This window comes from Narcine bancroftii, chromosome 8, assembly GCF_036971445.1.
Source record: "Narcine bancroftii isolate sNarBan1 chromosome 8, sNarBan1.hap1, whole genome shotgun sequence".
NCBI lineage: Eukaryota > Metazoa > Chordata > Chondrichthyes > Torpediniformes > Narcinidae > Narcine > Narcine bancroftii.
In genome coordinates, this window is record NC_091476.1 from 77,101,418 (window position 1) to 77,113,853 (window position 12,436).

General features: G+C 49.1%; 1 protein-coding gene across 21 annotated transcripts in view; it reads left to right on the forward strand.

The window, feature by feature from the left end:
* The window catches only part of LOC138740935 (neurexin-2-like), an 838,414-nt gene that overhangs the window by 243,263 nt on the left and 582,715 nt on the right, over positions 1 to 12,436 (forward strand). For all 21 annotated transcript variants that reach the window (XM_069894295.1, XM_069894297.1, XM_069894296.1 and 18 more), the window contains 2 exons: positions 9,658 to 9,819; positions 11,064 to 11,502. In XM_069894295.1, the coding sequence (XP_069750396.1) occupies positions 9,658 to 9,819; positions 11,064 to 11,502 (601 nt within the window). The remainder of the gene's footprint in view (positions 1 to 9,657; positions 9,820 to 11,063; positions 11,503 to 12,436) is intronic.

Here is a 12,436-nt window from a genome sequence, read left to right on the forward strand (position 1 = left end):
CAGAACAGCTCCGCCACTCCACCATGAGCTGACCCATCCTCCCACTCAGCCCCACTGCCTGGCCTTCTCCCCATAACCCTTGATACCTTCTCAGTCTCTGCCCTAAATGCGCCCAGCGACCTGGCTGCCCATGGCAGCAAATTCCAGAAGTTCCCTGCTCTCTAGCTGAAGAAATCCTTCCATTTTTGAACGGGTGCCCTTCCATCCCGAGGTTGTGGCCTCTTGTCCTTGACTCCCCTCCCGTGAGAACTAACTTTTCCCCACCTACTCTGTCCAGGCCTTTCAGGACTTGAAGCATTCCTGATGTGCTAATCCCTTCTTTCCAGGAATCATTCTTGTGAGTCTTCTCTGCACCCTCCCTAATGCCAGCACATCCTTCTTTACATAAGGACGGCAAAACTGTGCCCCGTACCCCAAGTGAGGCCTCACCAGGGCCTTATACATCCTCAGCTCTAAGCTGCTGAACTTCCGGTGGATAGTACTTCAATAATTTTGCTTGGTGAATAGTTTGAGAACAACAGAAAAAAAGCCAACAGGTATCAGCAGGTCAGATTGCCAGGTTAGTGGGCCAGAAACCTAGTTCAAAGTTCCAATTTTTTCTCAGAGTATAGACATACAACCCTGAGATCCTTTTCCCTGTTGGTTAACCTAAGCTGATCATTGGGGGATGGGAGTTTTAAACCTCACCATGTCTGCTGAGAAATTTTAATAACTGAGCCATTGAGGCTAAGTTTGCATATGAAACCAAAAATAGGTGGTAGGGGAGGTGGGCCTGAGGACCCGGGGAGGCTGCAGAAGGATGAGGCAAATGGGCAAAGAGGGGCCAGATGTTGGGAAGTGTCTGGTCATGCACTTTGGTGGAAGAAATGTACGAGCTGAATATTATTTGGATGGGGAGAAAATTCAGAGGTGCAATGGGACCTGGGAGCCTTTGTGCAGGATTCCCTGAAGGTCGACCTCCAGGGAGAATGGGGGGTGAAGAAGGCGAATGCAGTGTTGCCGTTCAGATCTAGAGGGAGAGGATACAAGAGCAGGGAGGGGATGTTGAGTCTCTATAAGGTGCTGGTGAGTCCTCACATGGAGACTGTGGTCAGTTTTGGGTGCCGTATTTGAGAAAAGACATGCTGGGGTTGGGGAGGATTCAGAGAAGATTTACTAGAATGATACCAGGAAGGAAAGTTTATGAGGAACGACTGCTGGCCCTTGGACTGTACTCGATGGGGTACAGAGGGATGAGGGGGATCCTCATAGAGGCATTTTGAATCCTGAAAGGCCTGGACAGAGTCGATGTGGCCAGGATGTTTCCCATGTCGGGGAGTTCAGGACAAGGGTCACAACTTCAGGAAAAAAGGGCATCAATTTAAAACAGGGACTTGGGGAAATTTCTTCAGCCAGAGGGTCATGAGTCTGTGGAACTTGCGGCCATGGAAGTGGGGTCGTTGGGTTTATTTAAGGCTGAGATTAACGGGGATTTGATTACTCAGGGCCTCAAGGGTTACGGGAAGAAAGCCGGGGTGTGGGAATTGGTGGGAGGATGGATTAGAATGGTGGGGCAGACTCAATGGGCCGATGGGCCACCTACAATATCTTGTGATCTTATGAGTCAATAATGAGGACTGTGAAAACATTGGATTTTCATTGTTATGGGGAGAAGGCCGGGCAGTGGGGCTGGGTGGGGAAATGGTTGAATGGTGGGGCAGACTTGTTGGGCTCAATGGCCTATTTCTGCTCCTATGGCTTATAGACTTATAGGTTTCCAGTAAATAGTATTTTTAGCAGACTTTATGGGAATCTACCATTCCCCACGGGGATTTTTGCCAGGGATTGGTGATCTTTTAGCTCCAAATCCAGAATCTGCAACTTCTTGTTGGAACAGAAGTTTCCTGGAATTATTGAGGACTAATTTCACTCGAAGCATTCCTCCAACAGTGAAGCTGGCCTTGACAGCAAACCTGCAAAGTGGAAATGCATCATTCTCCAAGTTTAGTCAGACTACCAGATGTGAATTCAGTGGGAGTTCAGATCTCCCAGGGAGAGTCCTCACTAGCTCCCATCACCCCTCGTCTTTATGGTAGGTCAGGGTCGTCCAGGAAGAGTAAGTTGTCAGAGGAAGCAAGACTTTGGTCTCATAGAACATAGAACTCTACAGCACAGTACAGGGCCTTCGGCCCATGATGCAGTGCCAACCCATATATTCCTACCAAAAGTATTAAACCCTCCCTACCCCGTAACCCTCTATCTTTCTTCCATCCATGGGCCTGTCTAAGAGTCTCTTAAATTCCCCCAGTGTTCCAGCCTCCACCACCATTCCCATCAAGGCATTCTAGGCCCCCACAAAAACTTACCCCTGACGTCTCCCTTTGACTTCCTTTCCTTCACTTTATACAGATGTCTTTTCATGTTTGCTGATCCCACCCTGGGAAACAGGCGCTGGGCGATCACCCTGTCTACGCCTCTCAGAACCTTGTTGACCTCTATCAAGTCTCCTCTCATCCTTCATTACACCAAAGAGAAAAGTCCCAGTTCTGCTAACCTGGACTCATGAGACTTGTTTCCCAATCCAGGCAACATCCTGGTGAATATCCTCTGGCCCCTCCCCACAAGCATTCACATCCTTCCTGTAATGTGACCAGAACTGAACACAATACTGCAAGTGGGGTCTCACCAGAGATTTGTAGAGTTGCAATGTTACCTTTCTACTCCTGAACTCAATCCCCTGACAAATGAAGCCCAGCATCCCATCAGCCTTCTTAACTATCCTATCAACCTGTGCGGCGACCTTGAGGGATGTAAGGATTTAGACCCCAAGGTCCCTCTGTTCCTCCACACTGTTAAGCATCCAACCATTAACCCTGTTTTCAGCTGTCTGGTTTGTCCTTCCAAAATGTATCACTTCACCCTGATCTGGATTGAACTCTAGCTGCCACTTTGCCCAACTCTGCATCCTGTCTATATCCTGTTGTAACCTACGACAACCTTCAGCTCCATCCACTTCTCCTCCAACCTTTGTATCATCCACAAATTTACTCCCTCTTCATCCAGGGCATTTATAAAAATCACCAAGAGCAGGGATTCCCAGAACAGATTCCTGTGGAACTCCACTAGTCACTGACCTCCTGAATGGATTTTGCAGTCCTGTGGACCTTGGTGGGAATTGGAGACCAATGTGTGGGATAAATTGATTGATTTACGTATCTTGTAGTTTTTCGAGGAGGCTTGCAAGAAGGTTGATGAAGGAAAAGCTGTGGATGTTGTCTTTGTGGACAGACTGTAGCAAGGTCCCACATGGGAGGCTAGTTCAGAAAGTTCAGACACTAGGTGATCATGGAGAGGTTGTAAGCTGGATTCAAAACTGGCTGAATGGTAGTTGATGGTTATTTCTCAGACTGGAGGCCGGTGACGAGTGGTGGTTCCTCAGGGATCGGTGCTGGGACCATTGTTGTTTGTTGTCTATGTCAATGATCTGGATGGTGGGGAGGGGGCGGGCCCGGGGGTCCTTGAGGATAGAGGCAGCAAGGCATTGAACTTGCGTCCCTTACTGCGTCATCAGTGCTTTAATTCTGTATTCCACGCCGCGTGTGTGGTTCAGATACCACAGACGCACACATGGAAGTGTGAAGATGCGGGTCCACTCAGATGTTCCGGGAAAACCTGAGACGGTAAACGTGGGTTCACTGTACTTAGCCAGACCATGGAGAGACATTGCAAGGAGAATATCCATGTTGAAGCAACACCGCCCATGACTGTGTGACACTGGTTCTGATTCCACCCCTTGCAGCCCCTCGGGAAAACCTCGATCCCATTAATGGTGGCTGGAATTCCACAATTCCCCCTCTAGCCCCATGCCCACAAGTGAGATTCACGACTGCACGGGATCTGACTGTTTGAAGAGAAGTTACCGGGGGCCAGTTTCGATGCACGGCCACCCAACTATGAGGGAGAGCGACCACTCCATGATCAGGCATGTTCAAGCTCCTAGACAGTGAACCAGCTGCCGTAAATTGCCCCACGTACAGGCAATTGTGTGGGAGGGAAGAGTTCCAGGAATGCAGGGAGTTAAGGAGAGGGTTACCCTTGAGGAGTGGGAATGCAAGGTATAAGTGGTCAGTGTCAGGTGCAAGAGAGGGGGCTTGGTGAGCGACGGGGCCAATTAATGTTAGCAAGGACACCTAGCAGCTCAGGCAGAGAAATTATGGTCGGCACAGATTAGAAGGGCCAAATGGCCCTGGGTGAACGGCAGAAACTGAAAGAATAAACTATGGGGTACATCCGGACGGGAGGCGGGAGATGGGCGGTGAAGGGTGAACGTGGGAAGGATTCTGAATGGAATGGGTTCTGTCCTTATGGGAGACAAGAGACTGCAGGTGCTGAGATTTGGAGCAAAAATAGAAGAGTTTAGCGTGTTGAGCAGCGTCTGGGATGGTCGACGCTTCCGGCCACAGTGATTAGTACGTTTTAATTCGCAGGCTTCAGGGAGGACATCCTGGGTGGGAGAGACAGCTCAAGGTTAAAGTATCACACATAGACTGGGACGGCCTTGGCTCGATCCCTGTCTCCATTCAAACGCGATCTTGCTTGCATCAGTGAACGAACAAGTTCAAGTTCTTATTTGTAATCTAGATGCCAGTAGTGACGTGATGTGACAGAGGCTGACTGCGGGAGTGACAGGGTTTGAGTCTGGGAGACTGCTTTGTTATCACACTTGGCAATCACCGCTGACCCAAGATGCTACGGTTATTCTCCACTTGCATCCAGTTACATCGGTGTTGGCCCTCCTGATGTTTGTATAGAGAAGGATCCAGGACAGGAGTTGGGTGGAAAGGGAGGGGGAAGTGGTGGTGAATTCAGCCATCCATTTAGGTGAGAGGTCATAAACCAGGGCACACATGACCATTGGAAGGGAGGTGGGAAAATGGTTTTCCCCCCAGGATGCGGTGGGGTTTGAAACCCACTGCCTGCCTTCAAGGCAGAGGGGAGAGAGAGAGAGAGATTTAAACAGCCGAGGGCCAAGGCCCCAGCCCTGGGTGGTGGGACCAGGCTGGGGGAGCTCCTTTGTGACTAGTACAGATAAAACGGGCAGAATGGTTTCCTCCAGAGTTGGGAAATGATCTCACAAACCTGGTTGTTTCTGGGTATAAATCCATAACCCAGAACAAATCCACTTTTTGTACCATCATGGGAGCATTGCAAGTCCAAAGGAAATTGAACCAAGGCCCTGCTAAAATAATTCCCAAATCCCATGATTCCAGCATTCTGCAGATTGTTCCTTTCCATGACCCACATCCTCATCGTCTAAGGCCAGAAGACATGGGAGCAGAAATAGGCCATTCAGCCCATCGAGTCTGCCCCACCATTTAATCATGAGCCGATCCATTTCCCCACTCAGCCCCACTGCCCAACCTTCTCCCCATTTTGATGCCCTGGCTAATCCACATCCTGTCAATCTCTGCCCAATGACGTTCACGACTGCTTGTGGCAACAAATTCACTGCACAGATTCACCACACTCTGGCTGAAGAAATTCCTCCATGTTGCTGTTCCAACTGGACGCCCTGAAGCTATGTCCTCTTGTCCTAGACCAGTGGTTCTCGACCTTTTTCTTTCCACTCACTTCCCACTTTAATTAGTCCCTGTGCCATTGGTGCTCCGTGATCAGTAAGGGGTTGCTTAAGGAAGGATGTGGGTTTGAAAACCACTATTTTAATTGTCCCTTATTGACTCATTATGTGCACGGTTTCATTGCTCCAAAGGACAATTTTTCTCAAGCAAAATATTTCAGTGACAATTACAGCACTGAAAACAGGCTCTTCAACCCTTCTTGTCTCGGCCAAACTCTCTTTAACTTTAAATCTAGACATACATCACAGTAACAGGCCCTTTCGGCCCACAAGCCCATGCTGCCCAATTACACCCAATTAGCCAACAATCCCCTGTACGTTTTTGAATGGTGGGAGGAAACTGAAGCCCCCAGAGGAAACCTGCACAGACATGGGGAGAATGTTCAAACTCCTTTCTGACAGCGCTGGATTCGAACTCTGGTGACTGGCTCTGTAATAGCATTGCGCTAATCGCTACGCTAACCATGCCCCCTTTCTCTTCCAAGTTCAATTGACCTGCACCAAGTCTATATCCCCCCCTCACCCCTTCCATCCATGTTCTGTCCAAGTACTTCTTAAATGTTAAAATTGAGCCCATATTTACCACTTCAGCTCATTTCGCACCCCCACCGCTCTCTGAGTGACGTTTCCCCTAAACTTTTCCCCTTTCACCCTTAACCCATGTCCTCTGGTTTGTATCTCACCCACCCTCAGTGGGAAATGGCTCCCTGCCCTTACTCTGTCTATCCCCCCTGTAATCTTAAATATCAAATCTCCCCTCATTCTTCTACACTCCAGGAAATAAAGTCCTCCCATGCTTAACTGTTCCCTGCAACTCAGCTTCTGATGTCTTGGCAACATCCATATATATCATTTCCACACAACCTGTGCTGAACAACAGTCCTCCAATGGAACCCTGGAGATGAAGCCCTTCATCTCCGGAGTTCTTTCCAGTGATTCGATGTACCCCAAGACGTGTTGTCCTCCCTAAAGTCTGGCAGTCAAAATCAGAATCGACATTCCAACTCTGGCCTACGATGTTCTGTATTCTTGGAAGATCAAGAGCCTTCTTTCCTATTTAGCCAAAGCCCTGGATTTCCAAAGCCCTGGGCACAGAGTTGGGTACATCTAATGTTGTCCATGAGCCGGCCACCTTGAGTAACCCCACTGAGATGTCCCTACCCCACTGTCATCTCCTCTGTCCTTTGCTCACACAAAATCAACCTGGCCGTCATGTCGAGGGAGAACTTTTCACTGAGATAAAATGGGCAGAACTATGGGAAATTGATTCTTGTGGAAGATAGAGAGAGGTTGACCATTTTAAGTCTAAACAGAGATAAAACTCTTGAGATTCAAATATTCTTGGTATCCATTACGAACAATCCTTGGAAGGCCATGGACAAGAGCAGAAAATAAGAGTAACATATAGACAAAAGTCTGAAGAACATCAGTCAATACATGATACATGGGCTCCCTTCCCATATCCCTCATCACTGTGAGGCGATTGCACTGGTCTAATATAACAGATTGGGCTGAAGACAGCTTCATTTCCTGAAAGTATTGAGTACAGGAGTTGGGATGTTATGGTAAAGTTGTACAAGACATTGGTGAGGCCAAGTTTGGAGAATTGTGTGCAGTTTTGGTCACCGAACGACAGGAAAGATCTCAATAAGTTAGAAAGAGGGCAGAGAAGATTTACTAGGATGTTGCCTGGAGTTACAGGGAAAGATTAAACAGGTACGGACTTTATTCCCTGGAGCGTAGAAGAATGAGGGGAGATTTGATGGAGGTGTTTAAAATTATGAGTGGGGACAGACAGAGTAAATGAAGGTCAGCCTTTCCCACTGAGGGTGGGTGAGATACAAACCAGAGGACGTGGGTTAAGGGTGAAAGGGGAAAAGTTTAGGGGGAACCCCTTCACACAGAGAGCGGTGGGGGTGTGGAACGAGCTGAAGTAGAGAATGTGGGCTCGATTTTAACTTTTAAGAAGAATTGGGACAGGTACATGGATGAGAGAGGCTTGGAGGCCAGGTTAGTGGGACTCGGCAGAGTAATAGTTCAGCATAGACTAGAAAGGCCAAAGGGCCTCTTTTCTCTGCTGTGAAGCTCGATGGTACCAAGTATTTAATTTGGTGGAACGAAGAACATGCAGTGAAACCTGCTCATGGAATTCTGTCCACAAGGAGTTCAAGGAGTTGAGCATTAGGGTTAGACACCTGAAGCCACCTTTGGAGCCCACAGTTTAGGAGAGATTAACCCTACAATCATTGCAGTTGGAGGCTGGCCAGAATTCTCTGCAAGTCAGGCAGCGTCCATTGAGGGAGAGAGTTGTGAACTGTTTTTCACTTTGGAGAAACCACCTGACCTGTCGGGTATCTAAAACCTCTGTTTTTACCTCAGATTTACTGTGTCTGTATCAGTTTGCTTTAGTTTGGCTTGACTGTTTCTGAGGTTGAATTACAGGTGTGATGTCATGTTCCATGGAATTCTGAAGGTTAAGGGAAGTCCTGGTTTGTTTCTGGGATATTAGGGGGAGTGGAAAGGAAACATGGGAATTTGGAACCTTGGGGCAGGGTCTGGGAACTAGAGGCCATGTTTCAGGAGTAAAATCGGGAAACAATTGGCCAGGCAAAGAGAGGGAGGGAGCCAAGACTCTCCCCTGCCAATGACACCAGGTGGATGGGAGATTCCTGTTAACTAAAGGATTGGGTGAAAAGCGGGGTAGATGACCATGATCCAGCTCAAACCGCTGGAATGATTTTTGGGCAGGTGATGATCTCGGTGGATGGTATCCTGATGTCTCTACTAGGAGCTTCAGACATTTATGCAGGCAGAGGTGAGGGAAGATCAAATGAATGGATTTATTTTTCAGTTGTTGCTTGCCCCAAATTGGTGGTCATCCAGCAAGCAGATTGCTGTCGCAGGCAGATGTGAAGATGGAGTGCCTTGCGCCTGGCGGACTTTATCCCACCGTCCCCATGTCCAGAGAGACCAGGTTGGGTGGAGTGAGGGTGTATGTGGAGATGAGACACAAGAAAGCACATCAACGAGGCCATGACTGCGGCCACTCAGACCAGACAGTCATTTAAATTGCAAGTGATTGGAGCGTGCGCCCGAGGGCTTGTGCATGAATTGCAAAAGGTTGGTTTGCAGGTGCAGCAGGTTGTCGAGAAGGCAGATGGGACATTAGCCTCCGTTGCCAGAGGGATTGAGTTTAGGAGCCGGGAGGTTCTGCTGCCATTGGACAGGGTCCCGGTGAGGCAGCATCTGGAGAACTGCGTGCAGTCTGGTCTCCTTACTTGAGGAAGGATGGACTGGCTTTGGAGATGGTGAGAAGGAGGTTCACTAGGTTGATTCCAGAGATGAGGGGGCCAACCTATGAGGAGAGATTGAGTCATCTGGGACTGAACTCTCTGGGATTTAGAAGAACGAGAGGGGATCTTATAAAATTCTGAAAGGCGTAGATTAGATAGAGGTGGGTAAGTTGCTCCTATGGGTGGGGGAGACCAGAACGAGGGGACATTGAGTCGAGATCCAGGGGAGTAGATTTAGGACAGAGATGAGGGGGTGGGGGGGGGGGAACTGCTTTTCCCAGAGGGCGGGGAATCTGGAATTTGCTGCCCATTGAAGCAGTGGAGATGACCTCAGTAAATAGATTTAAGACCAGGTTGGGTAGATTTTTACATTGTTGAGGAATTAAGGGAAAAGGCCGGTGGGTGGAGATGAGCCTTTTATCAGATCAGCCATGATCTCATTGGATGGTGGAACAGGCTCGATGGGCCGGATGGCCGACTCCTGCTCCTATTTCTTATAGTGAGCCTTGATTAGCCTGTTGACCAGCAACCTTCAGATCCTGTGTTCCACTCTCCTTGCTTCATCTAATGAGACTTGACATAGGTAAAAGCAGACATGAAAATGGGCAGCACTCTCCCACCCCACTCTGGTACCTCTCACTGTGGCTGGGTCAGTTGGTAATAGATTCTATCCCATCTTTTGCTTCCTCCCACACCCCTCGCTATCTCTCTCCCCCCACATCCCATTGCTGTACGATTTTTGGGCAGGTGACGATCTCGGTGGATGGTATCCTGACCACCACAGGATACACGCAGGAGGACTACACCATGCTGGGCTCTGACGACTTCTTCTACATTGGCGGGAGTCCAAGTACAGCCGATCTCCCAGGATCTCCTGTCAGCAACAACTTCATGGGATGCCTGAAGGACGTGAGTATGCTCTGAGGGTCTGGAAAGCGAGGTTCCCCACCCTCCACACTGTCTCGGCCCATCGGAGGCCCTCTTCACAGGGGCCACAGGTGATCACAAGGTTAGGGTGCTGAACTGTACTGAAGGTGCTCCCTGTTTGGTCTGTGGGAGAGAGCTCCAAGGTTATAGTGTGCAGTTTTGGTCACCGAACTACAGGAAAGATCTCAATCAGGTAGAAAGAGGACAGAGAAGATTTACTAGGATGTTGCCAGGACTTCAGGAACTGAGTTACTGGGAAAGATTAAACCGGTACAGACTTTATTCCCTGGAGCGAAAGAATGAGGGGAGATTTGATGGAGGTGTTTAAAATTATGAAGGAGGTGGACAGAGTAAATGTAGGTCAGCTTTTCCCACTGAAGGTGGGTGAGATACATAGAACAGAGGACATGGGGTTAAGAATGAAAGGGGAAAGGTTTAGTGGACCTGAGGAGGAATTTCTTCACACAGAGAGTGGTCGGGGCGTGGAACAAGCTGAAGGGTGAATGCAGGGTCAATTTTCACATTTAAGAATAATTTGGGCAGATACATGGATGGGAGGACTATGGAGGGGTGTGAACTGGGTGCAGGTCAGTGGGACGAGGCTGAGAAATGGTTCAGCACACACTAGAAGGGGCCCACTCTCGAGAAGAAGTTACCCCTCACATTCTCCCTAAACCTTTCCCCTTTCACTCTTAACCCACGTCCTCTGGTTTGTATTTTACCTACCATCAATGGTATATTTACTCTGTCTGTCCCCCTCTTAATTCTAAATACCTCAATCAAATCTCCCCTCATTTCATCTAAGGAATAAAGTCCGTACCTGTTTAACCCTTCCCTGTAACTCAGTTCCTGAAGTCCGGGCAATATCCTAGTAAATCTTCTCTAAGATATTGATATCTTTCCTGTAGTTCGGTGACCAGAACTGCACACAATTTTCCAAATTTGGCCTCACCAATGTTTTCTCTGAACTGCTTTCATTCCGTGAGACCATGGCTAACCTTAAACCTTGAACCCCATTCCTTCACTCCTTCCATGTCTTTCGAATCCCTTGAGATGTAAAATTCTGAGCTCCAGGTGTTTAGTCTGGTCATTGGGGTTGGGTAGCAAAGTCAACCCACTAGAGTGTGAAGCGTTGGCAGTCTGTGTTTAACAGTAGCCACATATTAGCTGGAATCCTCTGCCGGTGGGGTGGGAAGGGCCTAATTGACTACCTGTGTTCTCAACAGGTGGTCTACAAAAACAATGACTTCAAACTGGAACTCTCGCGCCTGGCGAAGGAAGGCGATTCTAAGATGAAAGTGCACGGTGACCTGTTCTTCAAGTGCGAGAACGTAGCCGCCCTGGACCCGGTCACCTTCGAGGCCCCCGAAGCCTTCATCTCCCTCCCGAAGTGGAACACCAAGAAGACGGGCTCCATCTCCTTCGACTTCTGCACCACCGAACCCAACGGCCTCTTGCTCTTCAGCCATGGGCGGCCCCAGCTCCCGAAGGAAGGGCGGAGGGAGCGGCTGCAGAAGGTTGACTACTTCGCCATGGAGCTCCTTGACGGGTTCCTCTTCCTCCTGCTGGACATGGGCTCCGGAGCCATCAAAGTCCGTGCCACCAACAAGAAGGTGAACGATGGAGAGTGGTGCCACGTTGATTTCCAGCGGGATGGGCGCTCAGGTGTGTTGTGTTGGGAATTGTATTGGGTTTGGTGGGTTCCCAGAGAGATGGGTCTGGACACAAGTGTCACATTCAATGGTAAATTTATTGTAGTCATGGGTAACGGGTGAAGATGTCAAACAATAGCCATACATTGGATCCAGATTGGACTCCGATACCGGTGGCCGCCTATCTTCTACACGGTATGAGACTTAAATGCTATAATGCTGTAGTCAGACCTTGGCGCAAGGGTCCTCGATACCAGTGGCCACTTACCCTACCACACTCTCCCGCATGTGTACACACTCACAGACAGGGACTTCAGCAGAAATTCCCAATTCCTGTACCTCGGGGTGCAGCTCAGTGTTAAGTAATATGCAGTTACAAACACACTCTAATGAGACAGGGACTTAAACGCAAACTCATGGTTCCCTGTTCCAAGGGGGGGGGCTGGCTGAATGCCAAGCACTGCCAGACAGTACTATGGTCCCTCTCTAAGTGCAGTGCACACCTTACCAATGACACCTCCTGCGATGACCACAGTGACCTGGCATAGAGCAGCGTTCATACTCAGGACCAAGGAGCAGAGATGGGGAACTGCCCCACGTGCTGGAGTTTTTATGGTTCTGAGCTGGGCATCTGGCCAGTGATGATGCCAACGGTAAGGCGTGCACTAATGGGTGGGCAGACTGGCAGGTGATGAGACTTCTGACTAGGTTCCAGGCAGGGGGAAGGCAACGGGGGGAGAAGGAGGGAGGGAGGGGGGTTTAACAAAAGTCTGACAAGTTGATATTAATGCCATGCAGTTGGAGGGAGCACAGACAGAAAATGAGATCATGTTCCTCCAATTTGCGGTCTCTGACTGGGAGTGCATGAGACCACGGACAAGAGAATAGGACAGGGAATTGAAATGGGTGGCCACTGGGAGATGCACACTACGATGATGGGCAGAGCT